General features: G+C 33.7%; 1 protein-coding gene across 1 annotated transcript in view; it reads left to right on the top strand.

The window, feature by feature from the left end:
- Positions 1-26,329, top strand: part of PDE10A (phosphodiesterase 10A) — a 394,122-nt gene that overhangs the window by 264,797 nt on the left and 102,996 nt on the right. Inside the window, exons 7-13 of the mRNA XM_044671862.1 lie at positions 1,194-1,349; positions 2,356-2,406; positions 3,891-3,949; positions 12,487-12,538; positions 17,638-17,780; positions 20,873-20,965; positions 25,924-26,110. Of these exons, the coding sequence (XP_044527797.1) occupies positions 1,194-1,349; positions 2,356-2,406; positions 3,891-3,949; positions 12,487-12,538; positions 17,638-17,780; positions 20,873-20,965; positions 25,924-26,110 (741 nt within the window). The remainder of the gene's footprint in view (positions 1-1,193; positions 1,350-2,355; positions 2,407-3,890; positions 3,950-12,486; positions 12,539-17,637; positions 17,781-20,872; positions 20,966-25,923; positions 26,111-26,329) is intronic.

The raw sequence follows: 26,329 nt of genomic DNA, 5'->3' as shown, positions 1-26,329 counted from the left end.
TTCCTTCCTTCCTTCCTTCCTTCCTTCCTTCCTTCCTTCCTTCCTTCCTTCCTTCTATCTTAGAATAAATACCAGAGGAAAAGTAAAGATTTATTCATTCAACAAATATTTATTTAAAAAACATTACGTTCCAAAGCATTGTTCTAGAGGAAGGTAAATTAATTTGAGAGACTAAGAATTTTTAGAGGTACAATTCCAAATGTATTTCAGCATGGCAAAAGGCTGTGGGAAAAAAAAAAAAAACAACCAGAGATCCAATATGGAATGTCACATTTTTGGGAACAGCTGGCAACCCAGTTTGGCTGGCATATAGTATATAACTAGGTATACATTATGTTTTCCTAAGAATTAAATGTGGAGGTGACGCAGAATAAAGAAAGGAAAGACAATATGAGGAAGTGTATAAACTTACAGATGAGAAGTGGCATAAGAGATAAGATGTAATAAAAAGAATTGGAAAGGAAGTAGGGCAACCTTTTAGTGAAGAGACAGACCACAAATGACTTTGGAAACCTGGAGATATTAATGAAGGCAAAATAATAGAAATTCTGAGTAGGTTTTCTATGGAAGACTCCAACAATGGTGTTACCCTCACGAACACACAGGATATGAAGTTGTAGGGGATGGGGCATTTTAGTGAGGGTTGGGGAAGAATTATAACTTACACTATTGGAAGAGTAACAATCATTTTATATATTAGAATTGGAAGCAACCTCAGCAATGATCTCAACTAACCCATAACCAAAAAAGAATCTCTTCCCCCCCCCCCCAACCCCCGGCAACATCCTGGACATGTATTTATCCAAACCGTTTAAAAAAACTTAAAGCCCCCTGTCTCCTAAGATAGTCAATTTCACTTTGGGGGTTTTCTGTTAAAGGAAGTTTTTCTTACATGAATTAGATTAAATTGAACAAGATAGTCATTTATGTCCATTCAAATCCTGAGGTTTAATGATTCAGTGATTTCCCTAATGGTTAAATAGCAAGTAGGTGGTTGCTAATGAATAAACCAACATAAATTATCATTTCATTGTACTTATTTATTATTTTTTCCACAGGATAGCATAAATCCTACTTTATTGATTTTTATTTGCTAAAACTGATTGGTATGGGGGGATTTCTCTCTCTCTCTCTCTCTCTCTCTCTCTCTCTCTCTCTCTCTCTCTCTCTCTCTTTTTTTTCTCCTTTTATAGGATGAACGATTTCCCAAAGGTATTGGACTGGAATCAGGGACACGTGTCCAGTCTGTTCTTTGTTTACCAATTGTTACTGCAATTGGTGACCTCATTGGTGTTCTTGAACTATATCGGAACTGGGGCAAAGATGCTTTCCATATCTGCCACCAAGAGGTGAGAACTCAACAAGTTTGTTTCGAGCTGAAAGTTTGTCATGTTTCAGTCAAGTTTAAAATATCTGGTTGGATTATGAGCATCCTTATTTGAAAGTATACCGAGGCTTTTAAACACAAATAATTTTTTTAGCTTTTGAAGTGGGAGGAAGTTTGACTTTGGAATTGTGATGATAATTTAGTAGTATTTTTTTATAATTTAAAAACCATACATCTTCTTTAGAGGAGTGATATGGAAAATTTTTCAAGACAGTATACCTCACCTAAAATAAGGAAAATTGGGTTGCATATGTTTTTGTTTTGATAATGAAAAAATGCCAGACCTGACCACATAGTCAGAAAGACCTGCATTCAAGTCCAGCTTCACAGACAGGAACCAAGCACTCACAATCCTCTGAGTAATTTGGAAGTTCATAAGTTGCAGAAGGATGATGGAACTAAATTGGACAAAGAAAAAATGATGTTTTTACAGAGAGTTCTCTACACATTTTCCCCACTAATAATTGGAATGTCTTCTCACCTTCTCTTCCTTTATTCACATAGAGTCAAATAGAAAAGATAACAAACCAATATCCATTATAGTGTATACCAAGACGTTTAATCATTAGATCTATTTCTTAAAAATAAGGAATTATTTTTACTGAAATATAATTTAATAGGAGCTTTTCCTTGCCTGAACAGAAGGATATAAAGCTTTTGAGATTCCTCTTGCTCTTGGTAGATGAATTCTGCCTCAATATGAAATAGAAAAAAAACCCCTGAATAAATTCATTTTTTAATGAAATCAGAACAGTGATATATATGTAAAGCATCTACAAGTTCAGTGACCTTATAAACCTATTTCACTGCTTTTTTATTAGTTATCTAATAGGAAGTCTATCTGTAGGTGAATTGTCCTTTAGCCATTACAGGTAAAATCTTGCAAAATGATCCATGGGAATAATTTTGATATTAACACTGAATTTCATACTAAACACTTTTACATACTTTTCTGCTTTCTTTTTCAGATTGCAACAGCAAATCTTGCCTGGGCCTCAGTAGCAATACATCAAGTACAAGTGAGTCATAGTGATATTTTTATAAGAAAATGGCAGCTACCCATTGTACACACTTGATAATGAATCATAGGCAAAACCTACAAATGCAGTAGTATATGCATTAGTATGAACAGTTAGGACTTAGCAATTCTACCTTAATAAACGACTGTTTCCTATTTCTGACAAAAACAATAAATAAAATGGAGCAACTGATGGAACTAGTTATTTTAGGACTTCTAGCATTCCCTTGCCTGTTAATGATTTTTTGTGTTTTCTGAAAAATGGCATTTTTGTAGTCATAGGCCCTATGTTTAAAACCAAACTGTAACTTGCTATTTTTGTGATAATGGACAACTCAAAGGCTCTCCTTGGGCCTTTTTTTTTGTTTGTTTTGTTTGTTTGTTTTTAATTAAGACATTGAACTAAGGGACTTCATAGAATGCTTCCATATTCAAATCTATTTTTCTGTTCAGTAAGTGACAGGATCAGCTAATTAAATGCTGGGAAATACTCTCCTAAGAAAGAAACTGCTGACAGTTTGTTAGCTGCTTGGGATGGTTCATTATTAGGCTTTTCTAAGGATCATTTGCTAAACTGTCTTCTAGTGCAATATGAAGAGCCTCCTTTGAAGTATTTCATCCAAGACACTCCAATTCAGATTTTTCCTCTGAGACATACTGCATTTGTGACCCTGAGGAAGCCACTAAACATTTCAGTACTCTAGGCGACTCTATAAATTGGAAAGAAGGTGCCAAACTACATTAGAAAAGAAGTTTCATCACCTAGAAGTTCCCTATACCAGTGAAATCACAGGAGTTGATTTTTGACTTTTTTGTGAAAATAACCAAATTCAAAGGGGACAGATGCACAGTTAGTAGTTGTAGCATCTCCCCTAGAGAAAGATGTTGATGTTGACTGAACATTTTCATTAGGAAAAGGCTGGGAGGGAAGGTGGAACCTTTAAGAGAGTATAGTTTTTTTCACTCTCTTCTTATAAATTAATGTTTAAGAAACTGTCGGTAAGAAAAGAGGATAGAACAATCATTAATTGTATCTATACACATATTTAAAATTATAAAGTATATCAGACTAAGCTATTACTTAAGGTTTTAAAATGTAAAGAACAAATTATAGGTATTCCTCCTATAGATTGTCCTAAACATCATCTTGCACTGTAGCCTGATTACATTATAACCATCTTCCACTGGAAAATCTCAAAAAACCCTCTTAAAATTTAATTAGCAACATTGTTCATCCTATACTATAGTGTCTGCTTTCATGAAACTAATTGACATGCAAGATAATAGTATAGCTTTGTATTAAAAAATATTTGCTAGTTTTGTAGATACAAGCAACATGACATAGAAGTTACAAACCAAGTTATTACTTTAAGCCTATTAAAATTAATGAGACAAATGGCATCCCTACAATTTTATTTGTTTAGTAAAAAAAAAAAAAGCTTCCGCTGCAATTAATAATATGCTTCACACTTTAATTTATGTTAGGTATGCAGAGGCCTTGCCAAACAGACTGAACTGAATGACTTCCTACTTGATGTATCAAAGTAAGTATCATTTGTTTCTAGGTATGTAATAATTCTTTTTTGAAAAAAGATTTTATATTGTGTGCATAATTTAAATTAAAGTCATAAATAGTTGTAATTATAATGAAGATTGCCATAACCATTGATTGGAGATCAGACTATTTCCAAATATATTATGATAAATCAGTTTATTGCCTTTAGTCATATCTTAGCAGTTACTTCATAATATAAAAGGTAGAGATATGAATGTGTGTGTATGATGAAAATTAATTTGTAGTTTAAAATTTAGGGCATGTAACTTTTTAATTTTCAAATATGTCCACTAATGTTGAGTAAAACTTTCAAAGCATTTTATTTAACCTTTGAAAGAAAACAAAGAACAAGTTGAGAATGTGAGCTGGAGGATAAATAACACTTATTTTCCAACAATGTCAGTACATTTCTTTTCTTTTTAAATATATGAATATTTCATATATTGAAATATCTCTTTCCTTAGAAGGGAAACATGTCCATACAGCTTGAGCTCTTTACCTTTCTCTGTGTAATGGACTTCTTCGGCAATATGAAGATAGGTCTATGTGTTATGATAATTGAAGGAAGTTTTAAATTTCAATTAGAGGTTAATAAAATAAAGATATTTTTTCACCCAAATTTCCAGACTTCATGGACCCAAGTTACGAACTTTTTTCCTAGAGATTTATCTTGGCAGCTCCCAAAGAGATAGGGTTAGTAGAAGTTAGGAGTTTACCAAAAGCCCAGTCCTTATGAAAGAATGAATGAAAAGCATTTATTAAAATACTTGCTATGTGCAAAATACTAGGGATACAGAGAAAAGTAAGACATTCCTTACTGTCAAGGAAATTACATTCTAACAGGGTACTTAAAATAAAAAGAAAGTTTTAGCTATTAGTCAAATGAAGAGGTTCTGTGATCTTTAAGGTACAGCAGGAAAGCAAATAATAATGTCATTCTTTTAATGCCACTTTGACCAATAAAATCATGTCTGGGTCTGATGTTGAATCATTTGACAATGCCCTGGAATTGGGTGGCAAAACTTTCTTTCTCTTTTTTTTTTTCCTGTATCTTCAGCAGCTGTGGGTATAGCACCTACAGGATAATTTGCCAGGCTGCAGCTTATACCAAGATTGCTTCACAAAGTGATAACTTGGGTTTCTGGGTTGGAAGCATTTCTGTTCACAAATATCTTGTGTTCAAACATCCTGTAATGCTACCATCAGAATCTGAGGGGAGATGATGGTCAGAGTATGGCCATGTTTTATCTTGGCTGCCCCAGGCTGCTTCCCATTTCTTCCTGAAGATGCTTTGCTGCTACACTAGCCTGCTTTCATTGGTTGGCAGTTGGTCAAGATTACTGATCCATCCTTTCTTAGTAATTGTTTCCCCATTTGATGGCTGTTAGTGATTTCCTTCAAAATATCCACTAAAGAGGTGCTACAGCATTACTTGAGAGTGTATATTAATATTTCACAATCCTTATACTAATGACATATCATATAATATAATTCATTTTCTATTTCTAGAGTTTAACCTTTCCTATTCTCAATGGTTAAATGACCTATCTTGCCACATTTTATATTTCAAATATATTTGTGTATTTCAGCTTGTTCCAGTGTTGTTTTCTCTTATATAAAATATTGAATAATTTCTTTTTAAAATTTCTGTTTCTGCTATTCTATTTTGTCCTTTCTCCAGAAGTAATCATAGTCTCATCTAATTTGCTGGATTTGACCCATACAGCTTACATAATTGAAACATTAACTCACACTTTACTCCTGATGTATTCTCAGAGGCAGAGTTGGAAGAGACTTGAGACAATTTTGTGTAGTCCTACTTGTTATTGAACTGTAATTCCTTCCACCACGTTTCCTCCCTGACAAATGTTTATCCAACTTTTGGCTGAAAACCTGTCGAAGTGAGAGAGAATAACCCATTGCCATTTCACTTTTGGATAGATTTAATTTTTAAATTTTTAAGATGATTATCTTTCAGTCCTTAGTCTGCTTTCCTGAAGTTTCCATCCACAGCTCCTAGTTCCACACTATGACGGGACCAAATAAAACAAGACTAAATCCATTTTCATATTAACAATCCTACCAATATTTGAAGGGAACTAAAATGTTTTCCACGAGTCTATCTTCTAATTTAAATATTCCCACTTCTTCAAAATATCCTTATATGTCCAGAGTTAGAAGTCTTTTACCTTACCAGATCATACCCAAATCTGTACCCTTCCTAAAATGTGTCACACTAAACATAGAATTTTAGATATACCCTGGCCAGACCAAAGTACAGGGGGATTCTTCACCTCTGTAGTTCTGGAACTTACTCTTCTCTCTTAATGCAGCCAAAGAACTTATTAACTTTATTATTATCCATAACATTCTGTTTATAGGCATTGAGGATTACTGAATAGAGTACTAGATTTGGAGTCAGGGAAATTTGCTTTAAAATTCCACATCTGATAGTTGTGTGACACTTGATATCTTTGTTGATCTCGGGCATCTCTGTATGACTTATCTGCTAAGCATAGAGAGGGTAGCCTGCCTAACCTAACCTTAATTTCACAGTTAGAAGTGATTTCTACTCCAGAATTTCCATATGTCATCAATGTCATAGATCCTTCATGTATTCAGGGACTGTGCAACTGAATCATATTAAGATAAACATCAAAATCTCTTTTTTCAAATATAATACTAAACCATACTTTGCCTTTGTTTTTGAAAAGTTTATTTTCAGGGTCATCTGGATGACTCAGTGGATTTAAAGCCATGTTTAGAAAGGTGAAATCCTGGGTTCAGATCTGGCCTTTGTCACTTCTTAGCTATGTGACCTGGGGCTAGTCATTTAATCTCCATTATCTAACCCTTCTGACTATTGGTTCTAAGATGAAAGATAGGGGTTTTTTTTGTTTGTTTTTATAAACAGGTTATTTTCTAAATCCTAGTATAAGGCTTATTGCTTTTAAATTTCAATTTATTAGATTTAGTACAGCTGCCTAATATATTGAGATCTTTTGGGAGTACTCGACACATTAGCTGTTCCTTCAAATTGTATATCATCTGCAGATATGATAAGCATACCATTTATACCTTCATTCAAGACACTGAAAAACTGTTAAACAGTACAGAGCCAAGGATAAATCACTTGGGCACTGTATGGAAGACTTTCTTTTTCATCTCAGACTAGTAATGATGATTAATCCATATTTCTCCATCTGGTTTATAAGGATAGCATGAGACTCTTGACACATTCTTTGCAAAGATTTAGATGTTTGATATCCTGCTCCTACTAACTGAATAATTTTATCCAGAACTGAAATGAAATAAATTTGGCATGACATTCTTTTTTTAAATTTTTACTTTTCCACATTACCTATCTATACAATTTTTAATATTCATTTTCTGATATTTTGCAATCCATGTTCTCTCTCTCCTCTCCAGCCTTCTTCCCCACACTCCCCAAGAAGGCAGAAATATGATATGGGTTATACATATATTATTACATAATATATATTTCTATGTTCATCACATGAAGCAAGACACACATTGCTTGCAATAAATAAAAATTCATGGAGAAAATAAAATAAAAAAATGATATTTTTCCATCTTCCTTTAGACTCTCTTCCTTTTCCTTCTGTAGTGGTAGATATTCTTTTTTTGTCATGAGTCCCTTGGAATTATCCTGTTATTTTTGTGCTTCTTTTTATTGGATGTTAACTAACTTTTTCCTTTAGTAGTATTTTCCCAGTTAATAATGCAAAGCTTAATGTTGTTATTTACATATTTCACTCTCCTCCCTTTTATGAAATCAAGATATTTATCATTGGGCCCTTATTTTTTACTATTGTATTTCCAAGGTCCCTGAAGATAGCTTGGCAGTCTCATCTCCCATTTCTTTCAGTATTCTGGGATGTAAGTCACCTGGATTCGGTGACTTGAACCTCATCAAAGGTAGCTAGGTGAACTGTCTCCTAAAGATCACCATTTTTAACTGTCTATTAATTATTTAAACCTCCTTTGGAATAGAAAATGTTTTCATTGGCTGAGAAAACAAAAACAATAGGGGTTTGAACAACCTTATCCCTTCTGCTTTTCTCTTTTTCCCATCTTTAGTCTCTCTTAGTCACACATAGGAATGGTCTTTCCATTGATCTTACCATTGCCAGTAGATATTCCACCATCATGACAAAGAACTCTGAAATTTACCTATCTGACCATAATTTCCTTTGCTTCTATCTCTGTATTTCATTATCTTCTACATTTATATATCTAGCTCATCAAGAACTCTAGTAACTCTACCTTTCAATTTTCTCTGTCCCCCTTACCAGGCTTGGTTCTATAGAGTACTGGGTCATGGATAATTTCTTTAAACTTTTTAAGCCTTTGCCCTATCATTGCAGACCCCTTGCCACATCCCTCTTGTGAGTTAGTCACGCAATTCAACTTTTCTGCTTTTAGTCATATACTGCTGAATTGTATTGGAGGAAATTATAGAAATGGGCCACTAAAATTTTATTTTACCTAATTTCAACTGGGCCCTCAGTGCTCCACAGCAGTACTTTTATTCTTGACTAATTGATTGACACTATTGAATTCCTCATAGCAGGTGGTCCAAGCTGTTTCATCTCTTTTCAGCTTCTATCAATAACCAGTTCTTCTTATCCTATATTCTTCAATCTAAATCTCTTCAACATTATTCCCTGTTCTCTTCTATTTCTCCAGCCTCTGGTGATGACAATCCCCTTGTCAAGGCCAATCCCTTTACTTTTCTCTTTATCCCTTCTTCTCCCAATTCTTCTAACAGCATTGCCCCTCACTAAGCTGATTTGATCAATTCTTCTGTTTATGAATGACTTTTTCCATAAGTATAGATATTCCCAGTTCTCCCAAATAAATAAAAAATCTTTACTTGATCCTCTCATACCCTCAATCTCTAAGACTATATTTCTCCTCATTTTAACTTTTGTACTCTTAGAAAAAGTTGTCAAAGCTGTCTCTTAATTGCCTCAATATATTCTCTTCTTATTCACTTCTTGACCCATTGCAATCTGGTTTTTTACCTTACCATTTAAGAGTAATTGCATTCATCAGTTACCAGTGATCTGTAAAATTGCTAAATCTGTTAGCCCTCTTTCAGTTTTAATCCTTTTCAGTTTCTCTGGGTACTTTTCTCTCCCTCTGTTTTTATTACAATTCCCTCTCCTGCTACCTTTCACAATACCCTTTCTCAGTTTCTTTTTTAGATCATGATCTGCATTTTGCTCCTAATTGTGAATTATCCTATAAGGCTCTCTCTTGGTAATTTCAGCAGCTTCCATATCTTCTATAGCTGTATCACTGTACATGTGACAACCAACTCTAGATATCTAACTCTAGAGATTCTCTTGAGCTCTGGTCTCACATTACCAATTTTTTATTGGACTTCTCCAATCAAATATCCTCTAAATATCTTAGATTAAAAATACTCAAAATGGAATTTATTATCTTACCTCCTGAACACACCTGTCCTCTAAAATTGTACAATTCCATTAAGAATGCCATAATGAATATATTTGGGTATCAAATTTCAAACTTTGTTTATTTAAATCTATACATTTCCCTCAAATTCAACTCTTGGCACACTTATACTTGTTTTTGTTGATGATTCATTGTCATTTGCCCTCTAAAAAACTCTTCCCTGGATCTCATGCTGAAAGAATTCCTCTAGGTTTCGTGATAGTACTTGATATCATTATTCATTCACATATATTTGATGTGAGTGGTTTTCAGTGATTTCTATATGCAGTTCCTCGTTGGTGATACCCTACTTATACCAACCATGATTCACTCCATTGCTCTATGTGGATCCCACAATTTTAGATCTAGAGAGCTTTTGTTATTCTGTGATGCACATACAGAAAAAAAAAAACAGACAAATTTGCCAGCTTTTTCTAACATAAGTTCTGTTTACCTTGAGTTTGGTGGGTGGAGATAAATAAAAGCTGTCAGAACAGGCAGTTTTGTTATGTAGAACTGTTTTTGTCTCTGAATATATATAAGTCTTCATTCCATAATGTAGTACATTTTGACAAGCCAATCCACTCAGTTTTATATCCATGAATTTATCTGACTCATAAAGATCATTTTGAATGAAACTTGTCACATAAATTGATGGGGCTATCAAATTCAAACAAATTATCTTTTCCATCAAGTAAATCATTGATAAAAATATTAAATAGAACAACCAGAATTGACTTCCCTGTAATTATATTCAAATCCTTTGAAAATCTTAGCACTGAAAAACTATTCAGGTAATGCTTTGATTAATGACTTCCCTAGGAATCAAATTCCTTTATAACAGAGTATGTTTAAAACAAATGCAGACCAATAAATAATGGAATGAAGAGCGACATGTATACATAGGAAAATTTCTCTTCATAACAAAATTATATCTTATGACAAGTTCTATTTTTCCCACCCAGCTGAAAATAAAAAAGATTAACAAGTTGGAAAAGTTTGCCAAGATTTTTTTTAACATACATATTTCCAAATATCTCCTTTCACCTTTTCTTTTACTAATCCCTAAACTCACTTGTATTTGTTCAAACTTTTCCTTCCCTTTCTTCCTTTTCCAGTATCTGTTAACTTTAATTCAGTTCATTTACATTCTTTTTTCTATCCTAGAACTCCAATTTGCAGATGCTATGTTTTTAGCTATGTTGGATATTTTGGTATTTAATGATCATAGCCCATTTTCTTTATGTCCTGGAAGGCACTGACACAGATGATATTCTTACAATTCATCTTTTTGTAGAATTGCCAGATATCAACATTATTAGATAGATCAATGTCTTTCTAAAACCGAAGTGACTTATTATTTTAGTTACTTTATATATGTACTAGAACCTGGACATACCTACATGATATTTCTCATAAATGGCAAAAACCTAGTGCCTCATGGATATTGATTCATATTTGTAGAATAATGTTTCGCTAAATCACTTCTTTTGCCTCCATTTCTTCACCTAATAAGAAACTTGCTTGAAACTTCTAATTCAACTTGAGTCCAAATATTTTTATTTTGGCTATAACAGAAATCTAGGTGAAACGACATCTCATGAAACTATGAAGTTTTGATTCCTTTGTAGTCAGATCTGATTTTTGATGGATAGCACCTCATAGAAAGTATTCCTAAATGATGAACTAGTGCACACAATATTGAGTGTGGGACTGCCCTTGTAGAGTACCTTTTACTTGTAGTAACCTGTCTTTTCATGACTTCATCAGTTCCTTTTGGTTTACCTATTATCTGTATGGAGGTGATTACCAGATCTAGCTGTTGTTTATCTTTTGCACTTTACTTTCTTGTCACAGCTGACAATTGGTTATTTTCAACTATATTTATCCTGGGAATATAAATTCATTTTGCATATCACAGAATTCTTTCCCTTTACCCCTAAACTCCTCCTCATTCTAACTTCCCTATTTCTATTTAGGATTCTGCCATCCTCCTAGTCACTGGATTTTTAACCTTGGATACATCTGTGCTTTTCTCTCTACTTCATACCTCATATTTTTAATTAGTTACTAATCCTGTTAATTCTACTGGAGGAGGAGGGTTGGGATGAGGAATGTTAAAATGTATCTCTCAGCCATTCCCTTTGTTCTGTACACATAGCTACCACCTTAATTCAGGTGTTCATCTCTCAGTTATTACAATGGCCTCCTCAGTGCTCTCCTTGCCTTCAATCTCTTCTCACTCTAATCTCTCCTCTACAGATCTACCAAATTGATATTTCTAATGTTCAGATCTGATCTTATCACTTCTTGCTCAAGAAGATCCAAAGAGTCCTTCCTACCCCTAGGATATGATATAAATGCCTCTTTGGCATTTAAAACCCATCACATTCTGTTCTTATCTTTTCAGATTTATTGCATGTTACTCTTCCTTTGCATATTCTGTATTCTAATAAATCAGGTTCTCTTGCTCTTCTCATTCACATCATTTCATTTCCTAACTCTGTCTTTCCACAGGCTGTTCCTACTCTAGAATGCATTGCTAATTTCTAGCTTCCTTTAATACTTGGCTTCAGTGTCACCTCCTTTAGAAGACCTTTCCATTATCATTCCCACTTGCTAGGGTCTCCTTTCACCTCAAAAATTATTTGGTATTTATGTTCTGTATTTTTATTTACATATCTCTAAACACATTATCTTCCCTGTCCTTCCCTGGGAGAAGTGAAGGACCCGTAAGGGCAAGGGGCTATTTTTTTTTTTTTTTGGTATTCCTAGCACCTAACATTGAACCTACTATGAAGTATCTTTTTAATAAATGCTTGTTGAATAAATCAATATTAAAATTCTATATTTAAAAAGCTTACTTAAAATTAGCAAAGGAAATTAATTATTTCAGCACACTTTTTGCAAAGTTTCAATTATTAAAAATAGCTACATTGAGTATCTTAAAAGTCAACATATGAATCAGAAAATGTACTGAGATTAGTATTCAATGTGGTCAAAATAACTGCTTACAAATTTTATGTTCCTTTTTTCCTACAGAACCTATTTTGATAACATAGTCGCAATAGATTCTCTCCTTGAACACATAATGGTAGGTTGGTTCTTATTTTTAAAATTATGTTTTAAGTCTTAAGAATATCACTTCTGATTCTGTACTTATATAAGCTGCTATTGGTATTATGATCAATGACATTCAGTATAAAGTAAGTTCAATGTCACTGTCAAATTACTGATCATTCATAATAATGGCCTATTCTTTTTAGTAAACTTTTTTTTAATACTTCAAACAAAGCTCATCGTTGCTTAAGTGAAGACTACTTTTGAAAGTTAGATAGACTTGAACTTTTTCTTTTCAATTCAGAATATATTTGTATTTCTGGCCTAACTACCAAGTTACTAACTACCACTTTCTCAAAAATATAATTGGAAGCACCAAGCATGTCAATTAATGCAAAAAAGGGAGTTGGTCCTTTGAGCTGTTCTTAAATTTGGTCTTTCTAGTGCTGATCTCTTTGCTATTTTGTTATATCACAAGTCTTAAAAATGTAGGTTGTGGAATATTCTAACTTCAATCTATTTGATTATGGGCTAGTATTAAACCAAATTTTTCTTCCCAAAAAGCTAACTAGCATTTCAAGGAAGAGCTTTGCAAAATATTCCCTGCTGGGTATATATCATTTTTCATACCTAGTCACTTTTTAAATAGCTCAGTTTCTACCATATTTACCTCAAAACTTTCTCCTTTTGCAAATAGTATGAATCTTTCACTCCAAAATTGTTAGTAGTCATGTATGCTCTTTCCTCGAAGACAATCTCAGATTTTCAGGTGGGATGGCAAAGTATCAGTTTATTACAAAGATATTCAGGATTGCCATGTTGCATCTTCACTGTAGTATCTTCTTCATATATCCTTGAGCTAGATGGATTTCACAGTCATGGCATGTGAGACCAAATGCATATGGAAATTTAGAATGTTGAGTTTTTAAAAGCCTTAATAGCATAGAGACAAAGTGCTAAAGAGATTGGGATTAAGTGTCAGTCAAGAGCTTTAGATCTTTCTACTTAATTAGCACCACAGAGTGTTTTAGGGTAGGCATTTTAAGAGCTTTGGTTGTCAAAGCAAAGGAGCACTATTTCCTTAAAAAGAAAGCTTTCTTGGCAAAGTTTTTAAAGCTATGATTAATATTTTCTTTGTTCTTTAATATCCTATTTTTTTATTGACAGCAAAATATCCACATGACTCCATGTTATTTCCAATGCATGAAACATAATTCTACTCTTTACTCTCAGTGTATACCAAGTGACAGAAACAGAGACTCATCAGACACTCTCTTTTTTAATCTGTTTTTGGAGTACCTGCTTTTGGCATTCTACAGTAGAGCCTATGTGAAAAAATAGAGCATTCTACTCATTACCAAGCTTTTCCAGAAGGACATTCTATTTTTACTCCATTTTAAAGTCATAAACTTTAGGTTAAAGAAACTAGATTATTAATTCCTCTTAAAGGCTAGAGGGGTCTTTATTAACATCAAATTTTGTAATGTACATAATGTTTTATGTAAATGTCTTCAGGCTCTATTGCAATATATAGACATATTTACACTTCATCTTTAAAAAACAAACAAGCAAATTAAACTCTTGTTGATTGACCGAGTCTGTTTTTCCTGTTGTCTACTCATTCTTTTTAACTGAAACTTCTTGTGATTTCAGTAAGAAGACATCATCTTCTAGTTTGCTCTCTTACTTCAGCCAATGTTTGGAGTTCTCTGTCTTAAAGATAGTTACAGGATTTTTAAATGAGGTTTGATGACATTTTCCTCATAGCACTCTCCTCTCCTTACATTAGTTTTATGTATCCTTAGTGAATGAAACTGAGCTGTATAACCTCTGGAAAAGCAAGATGTTGCTCTACATAACAATGAAATGTCACTCCATAATCATAGAATCTCCAGTTCCAATATATACTTGAGCCCAGTCTGCATACTGTATAATTCTAAAAGTGTGTATTAATCAAATTTATTTCGTTACAATTTATGAGTTCCTTTTCTGGAATTCTAATTCTTTCACCTTACATGTTAATTTTCCTCCCAGCCTTTTATAAATATACTGCTATAGTTTCATCCAAATCATTCATAAAATTATAGAGTAACTGAACAAAATAAAACTAACACAGGTATTAAAAATATAGATAGCAGATGTGCCCAAGCACCTCTCTCCCTTGATTCTATCCTTCCCTCACCTTCTTTGTGGTTCATTGGTTAGACATGAATTCCTATATTCCCCTTATCTTGAACTCTGTCTATTCCCTTTTGAACATGTTAGTTGATTCTTATAATTTATTAATGTGGGTTTTTTAAGAGTTCATTGAACACAGATATTGAGGATTTACTATTCATTTTGTTAGACAAAATAGCAGTAGCCTTATCTACACAAAGAAAATAAAGGGAATACATGAAGAAGGAAATAAAGAAAGAAGGAAGAAAGATGTAGGGGGAGGAATGAAGTGAGGTTTTAATAATGATGATAAATTATAAAGTGCCTACTATATGCCAGTCACTATACTAAGTGCTTTGCACATATTATCTCATTTGATCAGTTAAAAAGAAAAAGAACCCCTATGTTCCAAAATATTTACAGCAGCACTCTTTGTGGTGACAAAGAATTGGAAGTTATGGGAATGCCTATCAACTGGGGAATGACTAAACAAATTAATGTGTATGATTGAGGTGGAATACTGCTATGCCATAAGAAATAATGAGCGGGCTGATTTGAGACAAAAACTTGAAAAGAAATACATGTGGTAATAAACAATTGAAATGAGTAGAGCCAAGTAAACATAATACATAGCTACAAAATTAATACTGGAAGAATATATTGTGAATGTTACCCTCAGAGAGTGAACTGAAAAGTGAAAATACAAGACTTAATTTGAATGAATATGTTGGCCTCCTGGATAATAGCTATTTTGATGCAAGGGAGGAGAGGAGGGTCTTTGAGAATTTTGTGGATGAGAATTATATCGATATGAAGATAAGTGAACTAAACAAGAAATTTGTGATTTCATTTAGGTACAATCTGCTTTTTCTTTGTATATGGAAATGCTAGTTTTCTTTGGTTTTGTAAAATTTGGAATTATTCCAAAGAATACTAGCATATATGTATGCTAGTATTCTTTGGGGGAAATACATACATATATATATATGTATATATATATATATAATATATCTCATTTGATCCTCAATAATCCTAGGAGTTGATGTTTCCCCCAATTTCAGAGATTAAGAATCTCAAGCAATTAAATGTGATTTGCTGGGAATTACACAGTAAGTGTCTAAGACTGGATTTGAACTCATGACTTAATTCTAGGCCTAGTAATAGTTAAGTGTTAAGTTATAATATTAAATCATAATAGTTGTGTTAATCATACTTTAAGTGCCTCATGATCAAACCACATTACTTCTCTTCTTTCTGATTTTCATGTGATTCTTATTTAACCAGAGAGAGAAATTCTCTGAATATATAATTAAAACTGTCAGAAATTAAAATTCCTTCTCCTAGTCCCAAAAACTTCTTAAGTAGTTTTCCCAAGTTGTGATCTTTTTAAAAAATAACCTTATAAAAGATCAGTGAATATTTGGACTTATACCAAAATTTCATTTTGTTGTATTCCTACTTGCCACCAAAGTCCTGAAACTGACTTTCTTAATGTTAAATCATTCCTTTTCCTCTAAGTTGGAAAAAATATTAGCTTAGCTTTTTATATATATTGATATATAAGGCAAGGACTTTGTAAGAGCTAGGGATGCATTATTTGCCCCTTAAGGTCACTTTGGGGTGAGGTGAGAGAGTGACTGATTAAACCTGCCAGACTCAGAAATATATGGGGATTTTAGATCCTCCCTCTTATGTTTTACCAGGGAAAACACTGAAACATAGATTACATTGGGATGATAAGGTCTATTTGATATCCCAGGCACTAAATTACTAAAATTTGTAGATCATGATGACAGTTGCATAATTTTTCAAGGCCACTATATTTTATATCTATTTAATCTTAAGAGATCTATTCAGTTCAGTTAAATTAGTTGAATTGGCTAATTATTTTCTGTTTCTCTTAGGCATTACTTGTGTCTCTAAACATTAATGGGGATTATTAGGGACTAAAAGTTATCCAAACTAACATAGTAGAAGGCCAACAAATTCAAAGAAGGAAGCTGGTATTACTGATATGACTGATGGGGTAGGGTTAGAAGTGAGGGTAGAACAGAATAGGAAATTAAGGATCGGAGAACATGAGGAGGTTGAAGAATGACTGCCCAGTTCGGTAGCTGAAGAATGTATATGAAGGTATAAATTTGAGTTGAGAGAATTGAGAAAGTCAAGAAATTATTACAACTGACTAGAAAACAGAAACTTAATACCAATACTAAGAGTTATAAAAAGCATAGATACTGAAATCTCAGGATGATTTTAGGAAGGAATTTGAAAGAAAGACTAAAAATCATATGATAGTAATTAAAGAAATGTCTTTGGAGGTCATTATTATTAGATGGCAAAGAACTGAGAGATTAAAAAAATATGTCATGAGCTTCAGAAGAACAGGAATGGTTGATTAATAATGACTGAGTTTAGAAGCAGTTAAGGGAGGGGGGCAAGAAATATTTGTCAAGGAAAAATAGGAAATGGATGAAAAACATATCTAGAAGAGGGCCTGGATTCTGGTTAAATACTCCTCCTCCCATTTAAAAAAAATCTGTTTAATTTAGATAAATTAATAGAAATTCCAAAGATTTGAGATTACTGATCAGTTAGAGAAAATAATTCTGCATATAGTAAATACTTAATGTGAATTACTTTTGACTAGTTGTGGAAACCACTTGGAAATCATAGGACCATCGACTGAGGCTTGGAAGAGATCTGACTTAGAGGTCAGTCCCCCAATCCATTCTTATTATTTCGCATAAGGAGGTGAAGTCTGGAGAAGTTAAGCCTTGTCTCTGGGATGTTAATGGAAAAGCCCAGTTTTGACCTAAAGTCTTATAACTCCAAATTGAAATTTTTTTTCATTGTTCCACAATTTCCTTTGTTCAGAGCAAATTCTGGCCAGCACTTATTTAAACAATGAGTCAGTTATGCACTTCATTGAGGAGTTTCTTTATGTCTAATCTTTATTTTGTTATTTTTTCTTAGATATATGCAAAAAACTTGGTGAATGCAGATCGTTGTGCACTTTTCCAGGTAGATCATAAGAACAGAGAACTGTATTCAGACCTTTTTGATATTGGGGAAGAAAATGAAGGGAAACCTATCTTCAAGAAGACCAAAGAAATAAGGTATGCAACAATGTAAAAAAGCATATAGGCTCTGATTATAGATGTGCAAGTATTATGTTATCCGCTTTCTATGCCTATTCACAGGTATGCTGACAATACTTGTCATACTGTGATATCATTCCCACCAGGACCCGCCTCCAGAAGGTAGTACTTCTGGGAATGACATTGCAGTGCCACCGAAACAGCATCTCTGAAGCAATAACGTCACTCCTGGAAATGCCGTCTTCCGGAGGCGGTCCTTTTGGAAATCATGGTGGAAAAACTTACTAGTGTCCCAAGGTAGGTCAAGGTGCACCCTGTCTGCTGCTGTGCATCTTCCATGTAGAAGAGCATGGAGATGTTTGATAAGGGTGCACCAGTATTGAGTGTCTCCTCAGCCATATCTTTAAAGCTGAAGAACCAAACATGGTATGGTTAATTTAGGCATTAATACAATTAATTTAGATCACAGAATCCATTTTTATGAAGTCATGCTATGTTTTTTTTTCACACTTGAAACTGGAATGATCTTCAATAGTCTATAATGGCTACAGAAGCCAGGATTCTGCTTACAGAAATCATCTGATACAGCATTGCAGATCAGTATAATACTCATTTGACTGGTGCAGATAGTGATTTTTTCCATGTTCCAGCTAGAAAACGTGTAGAACTCTAGTATAACTGAAAAATATAAAGAATTCAATATAGACAACTCTAAATTTATTATAGCTCTTCTTTTTCTCACATGGTGATTACCAGTTTCCAATGCACTTTTCCCCTCTAGCAAATTAAATTCTTGTCAAAACTGTGCTCCTAGAGCACAGTGAAAATTGGCTAACTAACTTCCATACAGTATAGGTTAGGAAACCAGAACTATAGTCTTTCTCTTTTGGCTTACTAAAGCAAGTCATTTAATTATTTTAAGTTTTAGTCACTCCCAAAATACAGGTATAGGTAATTTTTAATTGAGTCATTTGCCTAAGGTTTGAGTACTGGCTGACAACTTCAGATAGAGTATAAATCTTATTTTGAAGACCATTTAGCATGTTATCTCCTTTAACAATAAACCAGACCATTTTTATGTCTGCATACATTGTAGGGTGAATAGTCTAGAGCAATGGTCGGCAACCTTTTTGGCCGTGAGAGCCATAAATGCCTGTGGAAGGAGGAGGATGGAGGTGGAAGGCACTAGAATATTGGGGGGGTGGTGCTGAAGGACCCCCTGGGGCACATCCTGGGGCTCTGCCCGGACTGGCTGGTTGGGAGGTGGAGCCAGATATGGCTCAAGAGCCATAGGTTGCCGACCTCTGATCTAGAGAATGTTTCTGATTAAATTTCAGATGTTAATAGAAGGCTTTATAATTATTCACATAAAATTCCTTTGTAAAAGATAGTAAAATCATAGAATATAAGTTAACTTCATGGTTTTTGTAACATGAAACTACAATGTTTTGTTTACTTATTGATGTTTTGAAAATGTTATTTGTCTAGGTATGTCTTCTGAGCAACTGTTTTATGTGACATAATGTACAAATGTTATTCCCCTAATAATACAGGCAAAAGATTTTATATAATTTACTTCCAACTAGCACCATTTATTTTATTACAGATGCTGAATCATAAAGTTCATTCTTCGCTAATTCAATTAAAAGTTGCAATTTGATGATAGTAATTAGTTTAATAAACTTTGGTAAACAGTTATTGTATACAAGGCTAATAATGCATTTCTTGTACATCAGTTCTGAAGCCAGTACTGTTTCTCAGTATTTGTCAAACACAATAATTAAGTAATCTTAAGAGTATGATGACTGAAATGTATTTGGCTCTGATAACTGTGAGTGTTTAAGTCCGTATGTATTTGAGATTTAAAAAGTGAGTTATTCTTTATAGAATGATTCTATTTCAGAGTCCTTAAGGATGTTATTCCTTATGTCAGCTTCAAGGTGTTGATGTCATTCCTTTCTGATTGCAGAAGGATATTTGTTATTTATCTTAAAAAGCTTGTAATGAGTGGTAGAAAGGAAATGAGAATAATGGTCACCTCGTTGACTTTTTCATATGTTAAGACAATACTTGGAGGTATCTTGCAGGATGATGTTAATCTCTGCACATTTTACTATTAGCCATGGGTCAGGGTACACTCAGCTTATATTACCTACCTACCTTGTTCCAGATTTGGCAAGGGTAAAGGACTTGTTATCCCTGTTGGTGTAACAATTCACCGACCTTTTGAATATTCCCTCAATAAAATTTTTACAGCAGCATGGGCTCTGAATTAATTGTACCTTGATGTGCAATCTGTTATGCTCTTTACATGGAAAGAATTTTTCCTTTCCTATCCTCCCCAAATCATAAATGGGTATTTTGAATTGCTTTAAATACTGTTGTTATAATATACTATTTTACCCCTTCTTGATAGGGATGGGAGAACCAAGCTCTGTTTACTTTATGCTTATAAATCAAGCTCTCAGTCAGTCCATCAGTCTATAGTTACCTATTAAGCACTCCTTAGGAGCCAGGCACTGAGCTAAATTGTGGAGATATAAAGAAAAAAAGATCTACTTGCCTTAATAGGTGTGAATAATAATCAGTGTCATCCTGAATATTTGTTGAGAATCTACTGGATTTTTGACTGTACACTAACTTTACATTTTTATAATTTTTTTATGGGAAACTTTCCTTTCAAAATATGATTCTTGTTCTTTAAAAGGAAGAGATGTAAAATAAAAAAAGGAAGAGATGTAAACAGTGAATTGTAGTAGAAATTTCACAAAAAAATAGAAACCATTATCAAAGTGTTATAAAAACGCAATGTAATTTTGGCAAAAGCTAAAATATTATGGTCAGTGATCCTCTAAAGAAGTCTCAGTATCACATTGCAAACTGGAATGCTTAAAAACATTTTAAACATTGTCTTTTTTTATAACAAGTTTATGAAGTAATTACTATATATTTTTTAATGTTTTAAAAATAATTGGAATACAGGTTTTAGAATCTTTTAAGTTCAAGGTTAATAGCATTTATAGTTTGTATGTCATTAAATGCTGGAAACCTATTTTGAGGCTATAATATGCATTTACTGATAAGCATGCCTCTTTTTTATCTGTATGCAGATTTTCAATTGATAAAGGAATAGCTGGCCAGGTGGCAAGAACAGGGGAAGTCCTTAACATCCCAGATGCCTATGCAGACCCACGCTTTAACAGGTAAGAAATACTTGACAGGAGGACACATACTTTTCTTCCTCCATGATACCAAGAGTAAGCAATAGGATTGCCATATGTCCTACCATTTACATGACCCAAAATAAGTCATCTAATATCAATCAACCTCAGTCTTCCCATATGTAATATTATTATGGGGTAATAATAGAATTTATTTCACAGTGTTGTGAGGATCACAGATAAAGCACTTTGCAAACCTTAAAGTGTACTGATACGTCAGCTATTATATCACTGTGATACATGTGTCATAATTACATGTGACTAATAAGTTTCTGAGGCAGAATTCCTTTCTGTCTTCTTGCTGCTAAATGTGAGTTCAGTTCTCTATGCACTTAGTGTAGTGCCTTCATCATTCTATGCCATATTATCACAAATATATATACATATATATATATATTCTTGATATTTCTTTGTATATAATATATATTGTATATATTGTATATATATTATAGCCAGCCAGGAATTCACTTAATTTCAAAAAAGTTCAGCCTTGGTACCAAATGGTAATGATAACTAGAGCTATCAAGGAAAACATTCATCAGTAACTAACTGCTTTTTAAAAAAGTTTATTAATTTGAAAATTCTGATTGTATATATTTCTCCAAATAGCTTTCTTCTACTTTCTAATAAAAGATATAGTTTCAGGGAATAGAGCCTTCTCCAAAGGAAAAGGAGTGCAAGAAAGTCCTTTTAACAAGTTAAGAGTTATTACCTCCACTTTCAAATTTAACCTCCTCCTCCAACAAAAATTGGGGGATAAAGGATGCTATACCTGTGATTTCATGGTTGTGGAAAACTACTAATTGGGAAGTTTCCTCTTTCTGAGCAAATCACTGGGTTTTTTTACAATCTTGGAAATGTCTCTGCCTAACTATGAAATTTATTTTAGAACAGAGCCATTAAATAAGTGACCTATAGGCAACAATTACCAGCAATAGTCTCAAGGGCTGCAGGAATCAGGTTAAAATGTAATAGGGAAATAAATACAACAGAAATTTTGTTAATATATGTTTTCTACGTCAATATGTGGCCAACAGAGCTCCTTATGTATGGTTTAATGGCCCTATTTCTATTTGCATTTAATATCACCACCTCAGAGGCAGGACTTGAATCCATGTCATTTGAGGCCTCCCCTTTAGCCATCATGTTGCCTCTCCAAAAATCTATATTTTGTAAAATGCATAGGCAGACAAATAGCCAAATATCCATTGGAGCTAGACAAATTTTATTTTGCATATTTTATATGCACATTAATGAAATCATTTTCAGTTTAATTTTATGACTATTACATAAACCACTTTCTGAGCTGAGAAGACCTTTATTATTATGAACTCAGCCTTGAATAAAGGATTGAATGAGTGAGTGAAAAAAGGTTTTTTATCATTTTAGGTATACCAGGTATTTTACTGAGTCCTTTGGATACAAATAAAAAAAGTAAAGTTTAGTCCCTGCCCTCAAGTAACTTTTCCTTTCTATTAGGAGGACAATGAATGTAGTGTAGTGGCAAAGGAGCATTTTGCTCAGTGGAATCAGAACTTTGGTGAATTGACCCACAGACATGCCCTTTCCAGAAGTGATTGATAGGATTATGGATTTGGTTACTGTGCTCACCACAAGAAGTAGAATGGGGGAGGAAGACTGAGCAGTGAGGAAACAAGATGGCCTCAGGGAATGGCCAGATACCTGAGTGATTGGATAAGATTGAAATGTAGTCTGGAGCTCAGCTAGATACTGAGTTTGTGAGCTAAGTAAGTTTGTATCTACTCTCTCTCTATCTAAAATGGAGTTAGCTTCCCTGGAGACAGAGAAATAAGTTGTAGAGGTTTGCAGCAGAGGGACTGGACTGGTCCAAATGGGGAGAAGCAGCACTGATGATAAGATGGTGCGGGTTTCTTTTTCATGTAAAGAGAGTTTGTTGTTGCAATTTTTGATATTTAGGGGGGGAAAAGCCTGAATAAGGAGCTAGTAATCAGAAAATCTGGCTTTTGGATTCCAATTAGTCTATAATTTCATCTCTCCAGGGGTATAGATTGCAATCCATGCATTCCTTTCCACTCTGTGGTACTCTTGCCCATGTCCTCTAGTAAACCCTTCACAGACGGCCACTTGATGTGCTGTAGGTGTTCCTTTAATCCTCTTGACATTTCCTAGAGGCTAGTTGAGCAAACAGGCTGTGGGTCACTTATCTTTCACTGGTTACCTGACCTTAGATAGCTAGGTCTTTCTGTTTGCAGTTAACATTGTACTAATTGCATTAAGTTCTGTAACAATGCAGAATCTCATAATTGAAATGTATATATCTGTTACAGTTACAGGCCTAGCTTCTATCTAGTCATTCATTTTAAAAATGTGTCACAGAATTTTGTCTCTTACTGCTTATATATTGAAAATAATTCATTTTTTAAACAGCTGTTGAATAGGATCACAAAAGTGAGGGGGGAAGCTAACTAAAAAATAGCTTAAAGGTCTCTTTGGCACATTTCTGATTTTTAATCCAATATTCAAAAAAGCATAAAGGAGAGATTCAAACAAGTTTAATAATTTTAACAGTACAATTTGAAAATTCCACTTAAGTGCTGTTCTGATATATGATAACCTTATCATGTCATAGAGAGCTTGAGTTGTCTCATACCATGCCATTGCCACAAGCTTAAATATCAAACTTTTACTTCATGAATTAGCCTGATGGCTTCCTGGTATCTCTGTTTGTTGGTGACCAGTCTAGGAAATGTTAAGGGATTCATCAATAGAAAACTGGCTACCGAGTTATTTTGACAGCAGCAATTTGTGAAGATCAGCTAATCTAAGAAGAATAGGTGCTAGGAGTAAACCCATACCAAGGAAATCATAGGTCCTTAAAGTTCTAAATTACTTTACAAGAAAACTTCGGTTTTCATTAAAAAAAAACAACAACTATCCATTCTAATTGGTTTAGGGTAAAGTTACAATGTTGCATAGGAGCTTTACTGACTGCTGGGTATATATTTTCCTCATCTGTGAAAGGAGAGCGTTGGGATAGTTGATCTTTTAGACCACTTCTGGCTTTTAATGTTCTATCTCATCTATCATCTTTACAACACCTTTATTGTATCTCTAGGTTAGGAATTTTTATATCTGTTTTATAAACTAGGAACCTGAAGCTCAGAGTGACTGAGCTAGAAGTTATGCAGTTAGTAGCAAAACCAATGTCTTCTTAATTTCAGGTGTATCCTTAGATCACACTGTACTTTCACAAAATTGGGACCATATTTTTCAAAGAGCTTTTGTCTGTATTCAGTGTCTCTTATTTTCTCTTCTTGCTTATTTCTCAGAATTTTGTAACCTGACTTCTGACAACTGAAACTACTCTCTCCAAAAGTACCCCAAATTCCTTGATCATCATCATTTGAAGACCTTTTCTTAATGCACATCCTTATTGATCTCTCAGCAGCATTTAATACTATCGATCATTTTCTTTTTCTTTTTCTTTTTTTGATTTTGCAATACCTTTCTCTGTTGGTCTTTCTCTTCCTATCTCTGTCTCTTTCACTCTTTTTCTTCCCTTTTTTACCATCTTCCTCTCTTATTTGATTACATCTTTTTCAGTCTTATTGGAATTATCATTCTTGCCATTATTCTTATCTCTGGATTTGTCCTAGGACATCTTATCTCTTTTTTCTTTCTTTATTGATGTCTCTCTCCTGAATTCTAGTTTCCCACCACCAACATTCTGTTAGATATTTCAGATAGGATGGCCATAACTCAGTATCTTTCCCTTAATCACCCACCTTCCAAACTTCTTCTTTTTTTTTTTTTGTCAAGGGCATGTCCATTCTTCTAATCAGCAAGATTTGCAACCTCTGTGGTACTCTTTACTTTTTATTCTTAATTCACATATCCAATCTATTGCCATATCTTACTGTTTCTATGTCCATAACATCTTTTACCTCCATTCCTAACATTCCTTAGCCCCGTATCACCTTTAATCTGAAGTAGTACAGTAGACCCTAATTGTTCTTATTATTACCGAAGGTTTCTCCTGATTCCAATCTAACTCCCACTTAGAGAAAGTATTTCTCCTAAAATATAAATCTTTCTTTGGTACTCCCATATTCTATGAATTCCAATAGAACCTTTTTGCCTCTTAAATAAAATACAGATTCTCCTGGGATTTTTGGAACCTGGTCCCAAGCTACCTTTTCAACCTTACTGTACATTACTCTGCTTCAGACACAGTCTAATATGGTCAGACTTCTTTCTTTTATATCCCTCACCTCTCCATGTCTTTCCACTGGCTATCCCTGGGGCATTGAAGATACTCATACCCCTGGTTAAGGCTCATCTTAAGCATGACATCATTGTTTCCTAATCTCATAAACTACCAATTCTTTCCCTCTGCAAAATTGTCTTTTATTCTGTCTATATTTTATACATGCTATTTTCCTTCATCTAGTGAAAAGTCCTAATGCACAGAGGCTATTCTACTTCTGTTGTCTCCTCAGCACCTAGCATGTGTGTGGTACATAATAGTTATTTTGTAAGTGTTATCATCTGTCTCTTCATTCAATATTCTTTTCTTCTACCCCCCCCCCCCAGCATACTGTAGCTATACAAGGATTTTGAGTAGATGGATGCTTAACTTTCCCTAGAAAACACACTTAAAAAGAAACAAACTGGTTTGGTAGAAAGAAAAAAAATTTTAATGAAATATTTGAGACAATAAATTTTGTTTGTGCTTTGAATAGTATGCTTTTTGCATTTGAACACCTGCAAACTTTTTATTTCCCTGCAAACTTTTTTTTCTGCTAATTTAAGTGATTATGCCTTCCTACTCAGTGCTAATATTTTCTTAACTCTTTAGAATAATAGTATTACTATTAAATAGAATAATTGAGACCCATTAGACAGATGACATTTAATCATTTTCTCTTCTGTTTTTTTTTTTCCCCACAACTCTTTAGAGAAGTAGACCTATACACAGGTTATACCACACGGAATATTTTGTGTATGCCTATTGTGAGTCGAGGGAGTGTGATTGGTGTTGTGCAGATGGTGAACAAAATAAGTGGAAGTGCCTTCTCCAAAACAGATGAAAACAACTTTAAAATGTTTGCAGTTTTTTGTGCTTTAGCCTTACACTGTGCTAACGTAAGTAATATTTCTCAGATTTTTTTTGAATCCAATATTGTTTAAAAAAACTTATTTAGAAGTATAGTTTTCTATTGTATTATCTCTGTTGATTAGAGTTATTTGTTATTTTATACATCTAATAATCACAAGAATATTAGAAAATGTACTTTAATCAAATGAGCACAATACCCATAACCTTACTCTAGTTTCCTGAAAAGTGTGAAAACCCAAGAAAAA

The sequence above is a fragment of the Gracilinanus agilis genome, chromosome 4 (assembly GCF_016433145.1).
Source record: "Gracilinanus agilis isolate LMUSP501 chromosome 4, AgileGrace, whole genome shotgun sequence".
NCBI classification, from domain to species: Eukaryota; Metazoa; Chordata; class Mammalia; order Didelphimorphia; family Didelphidae; genus Gracilinanus; species Gracilinanus agilis.
The sequence above is the reverse complement of the archived record's forward strand: the minus strand, read 5'-3'. Positions and strand labels throughout refer to the sequence as shown.